Source organism: Phoenix dactylifera, chromosome 15 (assembly GCF_051530095.1).
Source record: "Phoenix dactylifera cultivar Ajwa chromosome 15, Ajwa_hap1_PhDact_Kaust_v1.1, whole genome shotgun sequence".
NCBI lineage: Eukaryota > Viridiplantae > Streptophyta > Magnoliopsida > Arecales > Arecaceae > Phoenix > Phoenix dactylifera.
In genome coordinates this window covers 19548633-19569417 of record NC_143204.1, presented here as the reverse complement: position 1 = coordinate 19569417, position 20785 = coordinate 19548633, and the positions used below count along the sequence as shown (strand labels likewise).

The following is a 20785-nucleotide window of genomic DNA, read 5'->3' as shown; positions in this document are numbered from 1 at the left end:
ATAGGGTCGGCTTGACCTTATCAATTTATTAAAATAGTAGGATTCTTTTAACTAACTCATTTCAAATGGGCTTCGAGTTTAGAATAAAAAAATTCCGATTGTATAGGATCGACCCGACCTTATCAGTTTATTAAATTAGTGGGGTTCAAATTTACCGTTCTCATTAGTTTAGCCTGTTCGACCTATTTAATAATCATATCGGGTCATCACCTGATCCATGTAAGACTTGTTTAATATATTTAAAGCCAGCTCAATGTATTTAAAATTCTTTTAACTTACTTAACCTGATTTCACCAGTTTGTTAAACCGATCTTGGAAACTAGGCCTTCACACAAGTCATGCGCTCCCCTCCGCCGCTGCAATTCCTACAAGAATACAGGGGCATTTAGGTCATTCCACTACCCGGAAAACCCGAGCTCGACCGGGAAAAAGTGGGCGAGTGGGGGTGGGGCCCACTACCCCTCCTCATGTGGACCACGTCGCCCCCTTTCCAACTCCCCTCCAATCCCCCGACCAAGATGAATTCTTTAAATAGGACTAGATTTCCCACAAGCGTCAAGCTTCAAGGGCACACGAGTCTTTCCGACGATATGCATGGACACGCGTCGAGCATCGGGATCCATTGGACATTGAGGCGTGCAACAGCCGGAGGAACGGACTGGAGAAAGACAGCAAGCGGCGAGCGGAACGTTGAGCGTTCCCACCTCCCTCCTCCATGCCCAATTCGGCTCGAGTCTTAGGGTCGCCAACAAAAGGATAATTTGAAGGTTTAATCTCGTCCGTCCACGTGCCCATCCATCTCGTCCTCCTCTTGTTCGTTTAAAGCTGGGACTGGATCTTCAAATTTAAGCTTGTGAGTGCACATAACACTGGAGCCAAACTCCTCCATAACGTTCGACCGTTACTTAACAAACGGCACCGCTCGCCACGTCATCTTCGCGTTGCTCCCCGTCCGACGGCGTCGCCTGGTTTCCCTTCCCCGAAGGAAAAAAATTTAAAAAAAAAGTAACGAAAACGGCAATGGTGTTTCAATTTCCTTTTTTTTTTTAATTTAACTGCGAGCATATAAGTTTACAAACCCTCTCTCTTTGCCATTCTTTCTCTCTCTCTTTACTCGTCGCTCTCGCTTCCGGCTCTTTTTCTTCTCCTAAATCTGTTCTGGACGTTCTGGTTCTTGGAACCATAAATAGACGGAGAAAGGAGGAGCGAATCGAGTGCGAGTTTTTCGAGAAGAAGAGGCGAATATATTCAATTTTTAGATATTTTGTCACCAGAAGAGATCTTTCGACTTCCCTCCTTTCTCTGCCGGTAAACAGACTTATTTCTCCATTTTTTCCCCATTTGGCTGTTGTTTTTTCAAAAAAGTTCTTGGTGCTGGTGGAGAAAGAAAGATCAGTTCTTTGTGTTTTTTTTCATTCGTTGTTTTTTTTTTTTTTTAATTTTACGTTGCGATGTAAATGGAGCATTGTCTCGGAGATCTCTTAATTCGGAGCAAAAATTCATCAACTTCATAGATTTTATTTTTTTATACAAAATAAGATTCTTTCTGTTCGAAATCGTTGCAGGTAGAGGTTTCTGATCGAAAGCCACGCGAAAGGTCGGGATGTTCACTGAAGGACTCGATTCGCATGCCCTTCGATGGGTTCGGGAGGTCAGCATTGCCAATTTGTTCTTTTCTGTGGCGGTATTAACTCTTGTTGGATGTTCTTGCACTAATCTGGAGGTATTAAATAGGGTCAAGCATCTTTCTTAAACCCTCGGCAAGGGATGGATCCTCTTCACGGTCTCCGGAATGGCGGACGTGGGCTTGGCATCCCGCCGCCGGAGAAATTCCGGAGCGGGCACCTGCCGAGAGGGGCGATCCCCATGTCCCACACCATCCCTACAGAAGATGAAAGTGATTCTGGCTCAGACATGGATGAGTCCTCCGATGCTGAGGCGGAGATCTATGGAGGAAGGTACTCTGTTGATTCTTCGCCTCGGGATGATGTCTCGGGGCGCAGGGCACCTAATGGAGCCTCCACTGCAGCTGGCAGTGGTAATCGGTACACAGTTCCGGTTTCAGGGCAGCATTACTACTCAAGTGACGGTTACTCGGACTTAAGTTCGTCAAGGGATACTGCTCGGCAGCAGCCGCAGCAGCTGAGGAAGCAAGTGCATGTGAATGGGTACATGGAAGAGGAGGAGGAAGACGGGTTGTCGGATTCTGGCTGGAGCTCTGCTAGTCTGACGGGAAGGAATAATGGTGGTGTTGGTATGGCTTCAAGAGGGAGCTACCGCACAGAGAGTTACTCTTGTAATGTTCCCTTCAGAGGAGATGTGAAGACTAATATGCAGAGGGTTGGTGTGACTTCCCAAGGAAGTTGTACTGCAGAGAGCTACTCCTATAAAGTTCCCATAAGAGAGGATGCGAACGTTAGTGCTGATAAAGCCGGTGTGAATTCACGCGGGGGCTACCATTCGGAGAGCTACTCTCGGCGTGTTCCTTTCCAAGAACATGTGGAAGCTACTGCTGAGATGGTTAGTCATTTATTCTGGCTTTTGTTTCTAGTTTCTGGTTCAAGTTTGAAAAATAAGTTGTGAATGTTGAATCTGTTATCAAAATTATGTAATTTAATATAATATATGTGGTTAGTGCATGCATGGATCGAATTTGACAAGTTCGCTGAAGACGTATTGTAACTTGTTGGAGAGGTGGCTAGATACCAGAAATCATCTCCTAAAGTTAACTTAAAGAACTCATTTTTGATAACTTGCTGGTTAATTTCGTCACATTTATAAAATTTTGGCATGTTCAGCTTTTTGCTTGTAGATCTATTAACTCTAGTGTTGTATTCCATGACTGATAAATAACCAGAGCTTCCTGCTTGCAAGTTGGTAACAGTATTTGCACAACTGAAGTAAATTGCACTTTAATTAGTGTTTCTTACATATTGCATCTGGCTATGCTCATTGTTGTCTAACTTGTTTTACTTGCTGGACAATGTATCTATTTTTTTATTTGATTCTTGTATATTTGTAGTTACTATGTAGCATAATAGACTCTCCCTTCTTTCTTTTCGTTGTAACTATGATTTTATCAGACTCCTCCTTTCATACATTTAGTTGCAGTTCACTCCTGTCTCCTCTTTCATCTATGTGCTCTCTACAACTTATGTTATCATTTGTTAAAGGTTTTGTTTAACTGAGATGTAAGTTATGAACCAATAGTACTTCATGATCCGCTGAACATAAGTTATTCACCCCTTTAAGAAATTGAGACAAAAAACTGCATCTAAACCCTTGAAATATAAAAAAGCAGTTCCCAAACCTTTCAAAGGAATACACTTTTCACGTTTCTTGTACAGAATGTCACTCCTTGCCATGGAAGTTTACATTTTGTTTTTCCTGGAATGCCCCCATTTTTTTTAAATATCTATCCAGGGTCTGCTCAAGAGGATGTAATATGCTTTCATGGAAGAAAAGGTTCACACTAGTTTGCTTCCTATATTATCTCAAACAACGATGTGTATGTTTTCTTCCTTTCCTGCTCAAGATGTATAACAACATTGACAGTAATCGAAATACATATTGTCTCTCATGAAATACCTTTATATTTTATTATCTATGGTCAGCTAAAGAGGATGTGATATGCTCTTGTAGAGAAAAAAGAAAAGACTGCCCACTTGTTTGCTCCCTATATATCTCAAACAAAAATTAGTATTTTTTTTTTCTTTCTTCCCTCCCAAAAAATATAGCATCAGTTCTCTATGTTGGTTTTCTTAAGGGTCATTTTCCTAACAAAAACACTAGAGAAAATTTTTGTTGTTGTTTGCTAGTCAGGGAGTATGGCGTATTTACCTGAAACATAATTCTCCATCATGGAAATCTTTGCTTATGGTCTGCACCTGTAGTTTGTTAGTTTTGGTTTGAGGACAAGTGCTTCACCTTCTATATCTTTATCCTCGTCGGTGTATAACAATTTGCCGTTTCCTATTGCTGTCTTGTTCTTCCATATAACCTGCACATATAGCTTTTACAATGCAATAGGTTTATTATCAGCTAGGCGCCTTACTTTGCATAGGAAATGTATAGGCCTTGTTATACATGGGGTACCATTGAAGAGGATTCCTTTGGTTGAGGTTTGCACTAATAAATCACTGTCATCTTCCAAAGCTCAAACTGGCCATGTAAGGAGATTATAATTGTCGACTTCACCTTGACCCTCTTTATACTACCTTGCTAGCAGCCTGGCACCTTCTCACACTTAAACACCTACTCTCATGTACAAATATGGGCTTCTCATGTCATCAATAGAAAAATTCATCACTTGATGTAAGCAATAAGTATTAAAAAGAGAGACTAATTACAAAACATAGGATGGAATTTTCCTTTAATTAGTCACGTCATCTCTTTCAATGGAAGAACTTCCTGTTCATGACCTTATTTCTTGTATTACCACAAAGTGGTCTTTGTGCTCCCCTCTCGTTTTGCTCTGGCAAGTTGTGCTGTCCTTTGACAACCGCTGCCATGTGCTGATGCATCCGATCAAGGAAAACCTCATTCGTCTTAAGAGTCTTCCACAAACCTAACCCCCTTTTCAAATGTAAAACATGGGTAATTACATGTTCCAGGGCATGTGGAGAACCATTTAGAGGTACTTTAAAAGATGGGGATCATCTCCAGAAACAGGAATCCTGAAGTACAACTCGGTTTTTTATGATTTCTGAATTATCTATCATGATCATTCACTTTCCTTTGTCTTTTTCCCTTCCCTCATGTATCCATCTTGGTAACTTCAGTTATGGGCTTGTCATTAATGTGGCCGGGCACTTGTTCTCCCCTGGTGGTCTCTACAACATAAATTATGATCTGTAAAATTCGGTCTGATTGTTAAGGTATGGAGTCATATTCTACTAAGCTAATATTATTTCTTCACTACATTAGAGGAACTCCTGAGTATGAAGTACTAGTACTGTCTTGAAGAGTTCAAGTTTATGTTTCACTTCTTTGTGATATCTTCATGTTCTTATACTTTTGCCATCCACAAATTTTTCCCCTTACCGCATCACTTTCTCTTGACAATGCAACCAGAGTCCTATTAAAGTTTGGATCTACAATTGTTATCCACCTTATAAAGCCTAGTATTATATATTTGATACATCCACAGTTATAATTACATGCGGGAGACTTTTTCTTAAGCTCAACTATAATGATATTAATGATTCTTATGCATCTTGCATGTGTATTTAATTATTTTTTGTGATGCTTGTACATATGCATACAGGATGTCCTTTCTGATGTCCCCAGTGCACCACCAATTCATGGCTCTGATCAGAAAATCAGCCAAGCTTCTGAACCAATACCGAGATCATATGATGCTCATGCAGCATGTTCAAAGGGCCCAGCTATTAAACAGGAGGCACGTTCACATGTTAACGATAAAAGCAATATACCAGACGAGAATGTCAGGTCTTTAAAATGCTCGCAACTGTCCAACTCTGTTTGAAAGAAAGCAAATAATTTGGTATAATGCTATATGCATTGCAAGTTTAATGAATTGTTCTTCTCAGGAACACGTCAAGTGGTGCTGAAGTTGCCCCATCTTCTAGTTCAGTTCCAGTACGAGTTCCCACTTTTCATGCAAGGTATACTGATGGAGCATGCAATTGGAATTACTCCAGCTAATAGATTATCAATATGCTAAACAAGTGGAGATCATATTAAATAAGTGTAGTTGTGATGATTGATTATCTTTTCCCCTCCACATGTTTGTTAATGAAATATTTGTTGGCTTGGAAATTGATTTTTAGTGCACAAGGGCCCTGGCATTCTGTGATTGCATATGATGCATGTGTTCGGCTATGCCTTCACGCATGGGCTAGAGGTTGCATGGAAGCTCCCGTTTTCTTGGAAAATGAATGCGCACTATTGCGAAGCGCTTTTGGGTGAGTTTGATCTGTTTAGTTTTTTGTTGAAGATATAGCTGTAGAAAATACTAAGCATGCTGAAGGAGTCACAAGTAGAATGTGATGCAAATTGTTATGCAACTTGAAAATGCTATGTGGTTTTTTTTGTCAAGTACCTCTGATATGTTGTTGTTTTAAATGACTAAATCCGAGTTCCAATCAATAATTTTGGTACTATGATGCTCAAATATTTATCTGGTTTGTCCCTATTCCCTTCAATTACCATTTTGCCCTTATCATTCTATAAACTCTCAAAAAGTTGAGGACTTTGTCATGAAATTCAAACTATCACGAAACTCAATGCGCATTAAATGCTGCTTATTCCCCCCATCTATTCTCTGCGCTTATTCCTCAACCAAACATCAAAAATGCCTATCTCATCGAACAGGCTTATTCCTTGAGCAGTGCAAAGAATACCCTCCCCCCAACCAAAGACCAGCATAAAGAACAGAGAATATATAATTTGAACAAAAAAAGATGAAGTAGCTGTACTAATAATAGTTTTCTTGCAAGGCCACAGAAATAAGATAAAATTTCCAACATAGTAAAGCAAGCAATCTCCTTTCCTATGTCTTGTCGCAGTCTGCTGCAGATCTTGTTACAGTCAGAGGAGGAACTGCTGGCAAAACGATCTTCAGAGCTTGCCAGTGAAGGAGCCGCACCGAAGCCCAGAAAAACAATAGGCAAGATGAAGGTCCAAGGTACGCTCGTTTTTCTTTCTTTCTCTTTTCTGACTGGCAATGTTTGCTGCTTTCCGAAGCATTAGTTACTAGTCATATCATTCTTTTCTTCAAAAAGAGCTGTCAATATTTACTTTTGGGATTTTTCATCTTTTCTGCTCACCTTCCCCCCATCAACTGGACATTGCCAACACACTTATATACATTAGAGATATCAGATTTGTATGGTTATATCTACGTTCTTATTCAATTTTCTGTTTGCTTTGCAGTCCGTAAAGTGAGAATGTCTCTGGATATGCCTTCTGGCTGCAGTTTTTCATCCTTGAAGGCACCCATGGTAAAGCTTGAATCACTTCGATATCGCATGTCCAATTTCCAATCAACTCTTTCATCAGGATGGGAATCGCTTAGGAAAGTTCGTGTTTTACCCCATCTACCTGCACATAGTTCATTTTCAAGGCACAGCTTAGCATATATGCATGCTAGTGCTCAGTATATTAAACAAGTCTCTGGCCTTCTAAAAATTGGGGTTACTACTCTTCGTAACAGTTCAACATATGAAATTGTCCAAGGTAACTACAATGAACTTTGTATTAGAAGGTATAGTATTAGTGATCTTTTCTGATGAAATATCGGTTATCACAGAAACATATTCGTGTCAGTTGAGGTTGAAAAGTTCACCTGAAGACGATTGGGTTCGGATGCAACCTGGATCTGGTGAAACACGTGTGTTGTATGTATCAATCTTTCATGATATTGCAAATTACTTTTCTTTCCAAGTAAACGTATGAATATTTAAATTTACGTTCTTTGTTGAAGTAGATAATTATTTTTTCTTGAACCAAAATTTTGGACTAATTTGACCTACGGTTGGTATGCATGTTAACATATTTGCTTGGAAATTACAGCTTCCCTGATAGCGTAGGAGATGATTTAATTGTTGATGTCTATGATTCCAAAGGAAAGTTATGTGGCCGAGTTGTAGCTCAAGTGGCCAACATTGCAGAGGATCCTGTAAGCATCCCTTAACTGATGACACTGACATTAATTGGAAACTAGATTATTCTGGTTGCCCTTAAAATTTTCCTCATGCAGAGTGACAAACTTCGCTGGTGGTCTATTTATCATGAACCGGAGCATGAACTTGTTGGACGAATACAACTTTGTGTAAATTACACCACCAGTGCAGACGAGAATGGTGCTCTGAAGGTATGACAATGGCAACATTCTTTGCATCATAGTTATTTCAATTTTTAAATACACCCTCACTTTTTGGAGCAACAGCAAGACAACTGGATTATATCTTTTCTGCTCTGTTCTTGGAGTAGATATGTTCTCAGTGTTTTTACTTTCTCTTCACCTTTTCTTTTGAACAGTCTAGAGTCATATAGTTTCTGTTGTGAATTTAGTCAAGATCTTTTGACCGGAGTGAACGTGTTAGATCTACTTCAAAGATGCTGTATTAAAATGGTATTGCAAATGAGGAATGCTAGGTTTTTTTCATTACATAATGCAGTGATGACTAGTCAGAGATCTTGGTTGGCAAAGGTGCCTGCTTTTATGTTAAAGGGTCTACATAGAAGAAGGGCACGCCAAGGAGATTCCAAATGGACGTCAAAGCTTATCCTTTCTGTGAAATATAGCCTCCTCCCTGCTTTGTGTATATTCATGTAGCTCCTCTTCCATTTATCAGATGGTGTTTCTAGATTTTAAACAGTATTGGGAATGAGTTAAGCATTCTAATGCTGATAAATTGCTGGTCACTTCAAGTTAGTTTTATACCGGTGCAAATGGAACGGTACCGCATTGTACCGGTGCAAACCAGACCGGTTCGCAGTGGTACGCGAGAGGCAGCGCGCTCACGCGCGCGGGGAAGAAGAGGAAAGAAGAGGAAGAAAGAGGAAGAAAGAAGAGGAAGAAGAAGAAGAAGGGAGGCTGGGCCTCGGGCAGACCCCCTCCCGAGCACCCCGACGAGGATCACCCCCCTCTCAAGAGCTCCATTCGCCCTTCCTTGCTCGCGGGAGAAGGGGAGAAAGAGAGGAGAAGAAAGGAGAAGGAAGGAGAAGCTTCGGGAAGAAGGAAGAAGAGAAGGAAAAGAAAAAGAGAGAAGGAAAAGAAAAAGAAAGAAGAAAAGAAAAAGAAAAAGGAAGGCGGCAGCGCGCGGGGAATCGCGGGGAAGTGCCCTCACGCGCGGGGAAGAGCTCACGAGCGCGTGGCATCGCGCCTGCGCGCCCCGCGCTTTGGGCAGCACGTGTAGGAAAACGCGCGGCGAAGTGCACTTGTGCGCACGGCCTGCCTTATGGAAGCACGGGGAGGCGCGCCTGTGCGGAATAGCATCCTGCGCGCGCTCCCGCAGCGGACCGGGTCGCCACCGGTACCAGTTCAGCGTACCTTGGGTGGAAGGAAGATTCAAATGAGTCCTTTTCTTAGATGTAATAGAAATTTTTAATTCCTAATTGCTGGGATTTAAAGGATATTCTTTTTCTTATATTACGATTTATTGCAGATGTTTCCTACTCATTAGCTTACTTTTCATTTTGATGCTATTAAGTCTTAGCTGTGAATCATCATGGCTATAATGAACTTTGTTCTCTCTCTTTTTTATTGTATAGCTAAGAATCCTAACTTGGCGGTGCTAATGCTTTGTATTGCAGTATGGCTCTGTTGCAGAAACTGTGGCTTATGATATAGTCTTGGAAGTTGCAATGAAAGCTCAACGTTTCCAACAAAGGAATCTGTTGCTGCATGGACAATGGAAATGGTTGCTGACAGAATTTGCCTCCTACTATGGGGTTTCAGATGCTTATACCAAACTAAGGTACTGTTCAGATAATATTTTCTTTTTCCTATGAAATAAAATTACGATGGACCTATACCTCCGCCCCTTCCAAAACGAAGCAAAGGAAGAAAAAAAGAAAACAAACACAAATTCCCACCCCAAAATTTTCTTTACCTTGGCCAGCAAGTTTTATTTGCTTTATAGATTAGGTATAATTTTATTAAAGTTTGAGACATTCATGACTAGCTCTCAAATTTAAATTGACTCTTTACAACTTGGTGCTCTACTCTTGAACCGAGCACCTTTGGGCTAGAGAGGGAGTTGCCGTGAACCTTAGAAAGCCAGTTGGCAGTAGCATGAGCTTACTAGACATGTCTTGTAAAATTATACTTTAGAGAAACAGCTTAAAGTTATGTTAGAACTGGAAGGAACATGGAAGTGTTCATCAAAGGAGCTTTATTGTTAAGAAATCAATCAGAATTTTGTACAGATTCATGGGTTCATCTTTTAATACGATCTATGCTAATAAGGTTATTATAATTGCCAGATACCTTTCTTATGTTATGGATGTCGCAACCCCTACAGCAGACTGTCTCATTTTGGTTCATGATCTGTTGTTGCCTGTGATGTTGAAGAGCCATAGTAAGAATACATTGAGTCATCAAGAGGTACTTATTTTCTTTGTTGGCAAATATGAATTTTTTGTATATATTTTTCCCCTACAAAATATTATGTCCAGAATCAAATGTGAGATTCTAGGAGCCATCTGTAAATTCTGGAGATGAGTATAGGTCATCAATGTTGTTGACTGCATGTTCACGATTTTGGTTCCATTTTTGTCCTTAACGTGCATTATGGTGACAAATGTAAATGATAGAACCTTGTTTTAAATCCTTAAATATGATTGCAACCTTATTTGCTCTTGCGGAGACCTTTGGGTCTTTTCCTGTTATATATAATTCTAAATATGATTTACTCTGTGGTTTCTGCATTAATACTCTTATCTGAAAGATCTTTATTGTTATTTATCATTTTTCAGGTCCTTTTGTTGTTTTGTGAATTTTTGAGATGAATGTGAACTGCTCTACTAACATATATGTTCGTCCATCCTTGTGGAAAGAACTTAAAGTATTATTCAGCATATTAAATATAAAAATTACATCATTTCTGCTTCCTGGTGTCTTGATTCTATTTTTACATGAGTAGACCTTTTTACTAGTTTTAGCTGTCTCTAAATAATGTCAGTCAATAACTATATGATTATGGATTAACATGAACTATTGTTGGTGCTTCATTAGAACCGCATTCTAGGAGAAATCGAGGAGCAGATTGAGCAGATTCTATCTATGGTTTTCGAGAATTACAAGTCCCTTGATGAGTCTTTACCGTCAGGAATGGTGGAAGTTTTCTGTCCTGCTACTGGGGCTCCAGCACCAGCATTGGTGCCAGCTGTCAAGCTGTACACTCTTCTGCATGATATACTATCTCCAGAGGCTCAACTAAAACTATGCCGTTATTTCCAGGTTAAGGAATCCAACAATATTGTTATGAAGCTTCCTATTCTTGAATTTGAGAATACATGTTTTTCTAAAATTCCACTATGTGTTCAGGCTGCTGTAAAGAAGAGGATGAGGCGGCACTTGGTTGAAACGGATGAGTATGTTGTGGGCAAAAGTGAAGGCAACTTGATGGATGTTGTGACGATTTCTACTGCTTACCAGAAAATGAGGTCACTCTGCTTCAATATCCGAAATGAAATTTTCACAGACATCGAAATCCATAATCAGCATGTACTCCCCAGGTAGATCTTTTTCTCCTTTTCTCTTTTGCCAACCAGGCTCCACTACTGTAAAGTGGAGGAGGCATGTTGAAAAGTAAACCCTTTCATTGTTCTTTCTTTGACTAACGTTGTCATGAACCTGTAAAGGACATGTTTGTCATATGCTTCCTTGCATCAGGTCCTCTCTTACTGACCTTGTTTGTTATTGCTATAGCAGTGCCTGTCAAAATAATTTGTTGTTTCATGTATAAGAACGGCATACTCATTTTTACTAGTTATCTACTGGAACATTGTTTGGTTGTGTTCTTTAGCTACTGTATAAATTTGAATGAGTTTAATTTGTACATTTTTTTAAAAAAATTGTGTTACCATGACATTTTAAAGTTTGTAGGTATTATGTTGTATCTGAAAGCTGTATGATTCATGCCACACACAAAAGGAAGATATTTAATACCACAAAAGGGCGGATTGGAAGGGGTATTAGGGTTGCCTCAGGTTGTTTTTATCCATTCTTTACCATTAATCTTATCTCTTCAAGGCTTTAAATACAATCATCAAGTAATGTTCGCCGGATGATAGCTCCCAATCCTTGGCAAGCGAAGATAAGCATGGACCTAGAGAGATCTCTCAAGTGCAACTTAATAATTTGTCAGATCTACAAATGTGAAGGGGTATTTTGAACAGTGGCTGTTCAATACCATATTAAAACATGTCTTACAAGATTTTAAAATGGTTTCACATATGCATCCTTTTAACTAGTATTCTGCAGTTCAAAAACTAGATCACAGTATACAAAAATTTTCCTAGTTGGAATCTTAATGGACAATGAATTTTGTTATATCTGATGCCAAAATCCAGAATCTACTTCCATGTTTCCTTCAGTTCATATACATACGTACATACATACTCAGTTATTTACTTTCATACCTATCCTGGAACCTGGGTTAATGAAATTCTTTGCCTGAAACCTGTGCAAACCAGATGCATGTTAGTCTTGAGATGTTTATTCTCCCTTTGATTTATGTTTTTTTTTTCAAGTGCCCTAATATCAAGGCATGAAAGTATCATGAATCGTATCCAATCTTATGTAAATTTTATGGCCAAATCAAATTTTATTGTAACTTTGGCCACATCAAGATGCAATTTTGCTGAAAAATGAAAAATCTTGATGCAAATAATGAAAATTATTCACCAAATCAAAATCACAAAAATATATAAAGCCACCTAACTGTTCTCTTAATAGTTGCTTTTGTGGTGTTATTGTACATTTATCTATCAGTAATCAAGTCACCAAAATATGCCACTTCTTTTAGTTATTCTTGTGGAAATATTGTTAATTTACTAATAAGATATGAGCAGAGTATCTTAGCCTGCGGAAATTAAATACCTTCATGCCTAAAAATCAGCATGACACAGAATATAAATTTAAATGATTTTGTCACATCTATAGGAAAAATATGGCCTGCTGTAATCACGTCTCAGGCTCTTCATTGCAGTGTTAGGGTGTTTCCTTTTCTTTTTGATTTTGTTTACTCAATTAGGGTGGACAACAAGATTATTTGCAAATTTTTTGACTGGGATCAATTCTTTATAGCTATATACTCAACAAATTGCAAGACAATTTCACCGTGTCATATATTTTCTGGGAGACAAATGCTTAACATCCATATCATGTTTCTAATTAACATCTAATGAACATTAGATTACTTGATTTTTGCCAGAATTTTGATGGACTTTTGTGAAAAAGGCCATTTGACACATGATGAATTGCACCTTAAACTTTTATATCCATAGTTCTTGTACTTTTGAAAATATTTCTATCCTTTATTATTCTTAAAAGTATAAGTCAATTTTGGTTCATTTTATTTATATATAAGTTGAAATGATTAATATCTAAGGGAGACATATGCTTATCCAAAAATAAAATGAAAATGAAAGAAGTAGAAATTTTTGCCTGGAAATCTTGTTGTATTAGCCAATATCTCGTTTGACAAATTAACTACTGGTTCTATGTAATATCTGAAATAAGATACTAACCAACTTTCTTCTATGTAATACTGGTTCTATGTAATATTAATTATGGTCAATTTAAATTAAACTTGGAATCTTTTCAGGCAATGCCTTGCTTGACTTATTAACTACTGGTCTGTGATATCATTATAGTCAATTTAATTTAAACTTGGAAAATCAAATCTTTGTTTCTTAATTTTCTTTACTTATTCCCCTCAATGATGCATAAAATCTTTGTGAAGTAACTCATCGTTGCTTTGACACATTATTTGGAACTTAAGATAGCGTAGTGGGACTGATTTATTGCATCACTTACAATGGATATAAATTGCTCTCCCAGTCACTCCCATTGAATAGTGCCGTTAAAATTTGAATTTGACTGCTGTACGTGAAGATTTGGGATTATTTGATCATGTTGAGTTAACGAGCTTTAATATGGATTTGTTATGATGCATGTGTCAATATGAAGTTGTGCATTAATCTGTCACTTGTTGCCTGTGCAGAATGTGGATGAAGGTTATTATGTTGCATCATTGCTGCATAAGACCAAACTTCCCATGAAACCCCCAGGCCACCCAGAGTATTTTACACATGCACCATTAGCTCATGAAAAGACTGAAGGATTTTTTGGGTTGATAGGCATAGAACTGCTACGTAATACATAACTGTTCCGTAATCTTTTATTTGAAAGTAGTCTTTGAGAATGACTTGCAGTTTAATAAAACCTTGGTTGCATGCTTGCACAATTGAAATCCTTTATGCTTTCACAATTGTATGCATGAGTTTTTGACATCTTAGGAGATAATAATTAGATTAATGAACATGTTCGTTGGTAGCTTGGCATCATTTTCTATGATTGTGAACAGAAGAACTACATTAGCTTTACTGATTCTTTCAGAAAAGGTGTTCTTGTTCTCTATTTAACATTACTACTAATACATCTGTGTTTATTTCTTGTCACAGCTTCATAGACCTTCCGAATCTATCCGCATCCATTTACAGTGCGGAACTCTGTAGTAGATTGCGTGCATTCCTTGTTGCATGCCCTCCGACTGGCCCTTCACCACCTGTTGCTGATCTTGTTATTGCAACTGCTGATTTCCAAAAGGATCTTGCTAATTGGAACATTAGGTAAATATTGTCCTTATATTATTATGCTGCTTATTTGGTTTTCCCAAAAAAACTTTCTGTAAATATTTTTTATTATCTTCACAGTCCTATTAAAGGAGGTGTTGATGCTAAGGAGTTATTCCACTTGTATATTATATTATGGATCCAAGATAAGCGCCTTGCATTGCTCGAGTCTTGCAAATTAGATAAGGTAAATTATTTACATTTTAAGACATTTTCAAGTTTGCATATACATGTATGTATGTATGTCTGCGTGTGCTATTTTTTCAGCTCTCCATTGAAAGTTGTGTCAATAACATTTAGGAAAGATAGAAAAGACTGGATGCTTCAATTTTAAAATGATCAGAAACTGTTAGATCTCTATTCAAATTAATACCGGGGATTCTCTTAGTTAAGGGCTTGCACTTGTTGAATTGGCTTTGGTCAAATTAAAGAAGATCTGTACTGAGGTCCTCAATTTCGGTATGGAGTACTATGCTGTTATGCTATCGATTTGGTATAATAGGGTACACACTCCATATCAAGACAGCTCCAGACTCCTATTTCTCACTTTTTATTGCGGTACTATCCGAAATCGGGTGGTAGGGTTGGTACGGTATAGTATGCAGTCTGGTTTTGGACGGTATTGGGCAGTACGACATGGTTCAACTTCAGTTGGATCGGTATAGGTCGGGCGGGCTGGTTTGGGGCCTCTACCGACCCAAATATGTTTTTGTGCCGGTTCCGACTTAGTGCAGGTCGGTTCGCTTGGAAGCGGGCTGTTCTGGATGATACGGCAAACATTGGTCCAGACAATGGCAAATTATGGTGGAGCATTAGGATTCAACACTTGATGGGTATGCCAAGGTTTAACACGGGGAATCAAGACTCGCTAGTGGTGTCATTGTCACTTTGCCTGATATCACTTCCTCTCATAAGTAGATGCTTAGTAAAAGGGATTTGCATGGACCATTATGCCTCGGGGCAGCCTTATTCTCTTTTCCTTTTGCTCTCCTTTTCTTCTTTGATCACCCAATGCCACTTTTCTTCTTTTTCCCTCTTCTTCTCTTTGAATTTTTGTCTTATCACTTCGTTCTTTATTGATCGAGCTTTCCACAATTAACATTTTCATTTTTGCCCTCTGGAGATGTCTTTCATCCTTTACTAAATGTTTCTGTAGATGTCATTGAACTCTTCTTTTTAAAACAATGCTTCAAAATACTGGTTATTGATATAGCACTTATGGTTCTTTAATTTGGCTGATATTTGAGTGGCAGGTGAAATGGTCAGGAGTTCAAACACAGCATATGACAACTCCATTTGTTGATGAAATGTATGACCGACTGAAAGATACCTTGAATGAATATGAGGTCATCATATGCCGCTGGCCAGAATACACCTTTGTTCTGGAGAGTGTATGTTTGGGCATATTTTCTTAGGCCCCCTGATTGTTTAATTTTTGCTTCTCCATGCCCTATCAAATTTGAAAAATAAATCACTCATTTTACTGCAATTTGTTTTTGTTGCCTTTATAATTTAAAGGCCATTGCAGATATTGAGAAGGCAGTGGTTGAGGCTTTGGAGAAGCAATATGCAGATGTGTTGGCCCCGTTGAAGGATAGCATGACACCTAAGAAATTTGGCTTCAAATATGTTCAGAAACTCGCAAAGCGCAATTCAATATGCCCTTATACTGTGCCTAATGAAGTGAGCTGTCTGCTAATGCATTCTTTTTATGCACCTTAAACATTTTGACTTAATTGTGGTCTAAAAATTTGCATATTTTGCTTTCAGCTGGGGATTCTCTTGAACACTATGAAAAGAATGATTGATGTTCTGCGACCCAAAATAGAGATGCGGTTAAAATCCTGGCGTTCTTGTATACCAGATGGTGGGAGTGTAGCTGCTGAGGATCGCCTTGGTGAAGTAAATGTAACATTGAGAGCGAAGTTCAGGAATTACCTGCAAGCAGTTGTAGAGAAACTCGCAGAGAATGTAAGTATGCATTGCTAACTCATCCTCATGACATTATTTCTTACTTTTAGTTTGCTTGAAAGAAAAATTTTGGAAATGAGAAGAATTTAATCACTCTAGGCCCATATTTCATTTAGTTGCATGGACGCTAGAAAACTAAATGACAGCAAACCTATAGTATATAGCACAGAATGTATGAGATGTTCAAGAAAATTTCTCTGTCATGCTAAATGACATGCATGCTTGTTTTTCTTGATGGAGCATATGATTTCCCCACAATGTCAATTGTTGAGACTACAAACATGAATGAGTTCCACAACTGCCTGCATACTTAAGAAGGAAAAGGTATCAAGTGACTTTGTCTAGCGAAACATGGACATGCCACTACAAGTAGTTTTTCTTCATAAAGAAATAATGCGCCAACACCAGTCTTGGTTCTATGCTAACCTGATGTTTCCTTTCAGCTTGAGGAAGACAATATGTTATCATTTCTAACGCATTTATCATACTCACTTTTCTGTTCAGACTCGCGCACAGAGCACCACAAAACTCAAGAAGATCATCCAAGACTCAAAGGATGTTATAGTGGAATCTGATATTAGAAGCAGAATGCAGCCCTTGAAGGATCAGCTTATTCAGACAATCAATCACCTCCAAACAGTCTTTGAGGTTCATGTGTTTGTAGCAGTATGTCGAGGCTTTTGGCACCGAATGGGACAGGTATACCATGTGACAATTTTGCAATGCATCCCTGCTTATTGGTTATGGCAATGTATATAATTAATTACTTCTGGCTACAGGATGTCCTTAGTTTCTTGGAGAATCGAAAAGAGAACAGAGCATGGTATAAATGTGCACGAGTCACGGTGGCTGTAAGTGCCCTAGTTTTTGTAAAGATCTAGCTTTTTCTTGGATGTATATAGCCTGTATCTGGGATTACTTGCATGTCTATGAATCTTTTGACCTGAATAAAGATCTGAATGATGCAGGTTTTGGATGACACATTTGCATCACAGATGCAGCAGCTGCTTGGTAGTAATGCACTGCAGGAGAAAGACCTGGAGCCACCCAGATCAATCATGGAAGTGCGTTCAGTGCTCTGCAAGGATGCTCCTGTTCACAAGGACTCAAATTTCTACTATTAGGTTGTGTAAATATGTTTCGTATGCATCCATTTTTTACCACTATAGTCCTGAAGAGCTGACAGCAGGGTGAAATAGATTGCCGATGATCTAAAAAATGCTGCCTTGAACAAGTACACGCCAATTTGTATAGGTCCAAGCATATGAGGAAGCTGAGGGAAGGCCAAGCCTGTTCTCCATGAGCTTCTTGCCGGTAGTGTAGATAGTAAAAGGAGTTCGACTTACGGTGTTCCCTGGTTCGGCGGACTGGGCTTTTTTATCCTTTTCCCTTGTTTGTATGATATAAGCGGAGATAATTAAATGGGGTCCTGCAGATTGTCTGGGTTATTGGTGCTCTGACTATGAGTTCTGGGGCTGAGATGTGTTATGGTACTAATCTAAAGAACATAATGCAATAATTATAAAACTATTCTTTCTTGTTCTCATTCAGTTGTTCTCAAGGATTGCACTCCTGCATCTGACTACTTAGATGATGCCTTTAAGCTTTTATACGTCTGGGACTTGCCTTGAATTATATAGCATGTTTGCAGGTTTTCCTATACTGCAGGTACTCTGGCAAGTCGATATCAACAAGTTCGAAGCATATTCGACTGAATCTAAAAGGTAGGGAGAAAGTTAAGGACATTTTCCATGTCTGGACTGTTCTCTCCTTTTCCTTGCCCTAGAAGTAAGATTGGATTCTAGAAGGCTTTCCAATGTCTGCTCAGCCTGGGTCGATCACTGTTTTAAAGATTGATTCTTGATTCTGAGAGGCTTTCTAATTGTACCAACAAAAAAAAGGCTCTCTAATGGCTGCTCGGCCGGGGTGGATCACCGTTTCAAAGACACTGATTCATTGGGAAGGATTACTGTTTCAATTATTCATTTCAGCCATGCAGAAAGCGAAGCAATTTCAAGTCTGCTGTCTGCAGATCTTGCATCCAGTCCTTTCTTCCGGTGTATGTTTTGATCATGACTCATGAAGTTCACAGGCTGGAGCTGTAACCTTGTAGGAAGGTCATGATAAGTAGTTCGAAATGCTCAAACTTCAACCTATCTTCATGCCTCACCCTGTCTCCATGTCAGAACTTACGGTGTCATGCTAGCTACCCAAAAACAGCCATGCAAATCACAATGTAATTATGGTAATGAAGGATTTCTTTAGAACTTATTTGATTCGCGGAAAAAAAATATTCACTGAAAAGTAGTTTTTGTATGTTTGGTTGACCATGAAAAAGTGGCACACTATAGAATGATATAGTTGGTTGATTATCTACTTTTAAAAAAAATTATTTAAAATACTTGTTATGCCTGAAAAGAATTGGACTTTCTTATCTTCATAAAATATGGAAATCTTATTCCTATAAGAAAGCTATTTTTTCATTTCTATTGTTCGAAAACTCTTACCAAACATGAGGCATTTCTCTATTTTTTTATTAATCACATTTTTTCTCTTCTTCCGGCAAACCAAATGAGTCATTAGTGATATTAAGAGGGTGTGTGCTTGGAAAATCTCTCCCAATCCAGAAGGCTAGCAATTGTAGACAAAAGACCAACTGATCAACTAGTGAAAGAGAGTTTTTGGCGAGAGCATTCGAGTTTAGATGGTTCTAGATGTAAGCTGATTGGTGCTACAAGGATCGATTATAATACAAAAAACCATCATTGCAATTGGCTTGCAAGTATGTTAATTTATGATATTTTAAAATTCCCATTAATGCTAAACTAGGCTTGCAAATGGGTGGTGGTTCCCAGGTCACAATGCTAAACTCAAGTCTATTTCAAACAGCTTGATAAGGCATCTGCCACTTCAAGTTTTGGAGAGGGTCAGATGTACACAACTTTATCCATACATATGGTGAGGTTGTTTCTATGTTTCCAACCTGTGGCACTCAGATTATAGTAAAGCAACTTTACCATTGCACTTGACTGCCCTCATAAATAATTACATTCTAAAATTATAATATACTTCCTTAATATTTAGCTTTATTGAGCTAAGCTTGATCAAATTAGATTGTTTAAAAGCTTGGTCTGAATTTATTTTTTTGGAAAAAAGAAAAACTTTGGTTCGAAATCAATGTGCAATCTACAAACTAGCTAGGTTCGGGCTTGAACGAATCATGTCCAAATTGATCTTGATTTGAGCTTCAACTATGCTCAAGCTACTCAAAAGATTTGACAGCCCTAGATTCGAGCTTCGAGTACGGGTCAAATCTAAGTTAGGCCTAGAACGCTTTAATCTAGGTTTATCCGACTCACTTAAACTGCTTTTCACGCATCCCTTGCATTTTATGGCTGAGATGAGAAGCCCCTTATTCTGTTTTCATCTGACACCATGTAAGGTCCGTAGTCTATTCATAAGCCACTAATAGACATGCATGTTTTTAGAGTATCCAACACAATATGTTGACAAAAAATAAAAAAGAAAAAATTCTACAAGCATCCATATTGTTAGGTCCAGTCACCAAATCAAGGACATGGGTCATGTACAAATGCATGCGCTCGCAGGGTTCAATGAATAGAAACAGTATTTTTTGCTGTTTTGATCCACATAAATGTAAGTTGAAAGACAACAATTAGGGAAAACTTAACCAAATTAAGAATATAGGGATGCATGAACTCATCATTCTTCTACAAATTGTGGCTGATCAGCCACACCACTTATTTTTACTCTTATAGCATCCACTCCAACTTTAAACTATCATAGACAAAATTCTCAAAACTGCCACAAACTCCAATAAGATCCATCTCTGACCACCACCTTAATAGTCATCAGACCACCCCCATGTTCATATCATGCGTCCATGTCTAGCTGTACAAAATTTTTACCAGTGGCCATAAAACATCCCAACCGGTTATCGATCATCAATTGGGATGGTTGACCGGTTCAAACACCGAATGTCAAGTCTACGGCGCGTGTAGGTTGAAGGGGTCACATTCATATATCTAGGTATATCACTCCTTACCATTATATATGTTTTTATTGAGTCTAAGCAGCTGAAGGTACTATCTATATTGCTGACGAGTTAAACGATTTTTTCACCTCCTTACAGTTGTTCTCCTTTAGTCTCTACTAATCACATAACATACATCTCTCCCCTCTTGGGCTTAATTAAAATATATGTTCATTCTTCTTGTCTTGCAGGTTACTTGCACACTCCTATCAAAGAGTAAAAGATTTTCTACTGTACGAGCTATTTTCATAACCATAGATTTAAAAAATTTTAATGCATAATCAAATGCATTAAAATATATTTAAAAGCTCTAAAATGATAAGATATATTCGATTGTTTGAAAATGGTTTTAAAAAAACTGAAGTTTTGGGGGGTAAAAAAATTGCTAGCTGCTTGGACAATAAGAAAAAAAAAATGATATAGAAACAG

The 20785-nt window shown here is 38.3% G+C and overlaps 1 protein-coding gene across 1 annotated transcript; it reads left to right on the top strand.

Annotated features, from left to right (window-relative positions):
* Positions 1-1093: 1093 nt before the first annotated feature.
* LOC103722296 (uncharacterized) lies at positions 1094-17848 on the top strand. Its single transcript, XM_008812798.6, has 23 exons — positions 1094-1308; positions 1566-1651; positions 1735-2520; positions 5267-5451; positions 5553-5627; positions 5793-5927; positions 6531-6649; positions 6898-7200; positions 7274-7361; positions 7537-7642; positions 7724-7837; positions 9283-9446; positions 9955-10075; positions 10706-10930; positions 11018-11208; positions 14161-14328; positions 14413-14518; positions 15585-15722; positions 15850-16014; positions 16102-16302; positions 16807-17001; positions 17082-17153; positions 17271-17848. The coding sequence occupies exons 2-23, from the start codon at positions 1604-1606 to the stop codon at positions 17424-17426; spliced, it is 3861 nt and encodes a 1286-aa protein (XP_008811020.4). The 5' UTR covers positions 1094-1308; positions 1566-1603; the 3' UTR covers positions 17427-17848.
* The last annotated feature ends 2937 nt before the right edge of the window (positions 17849-20785 follow it).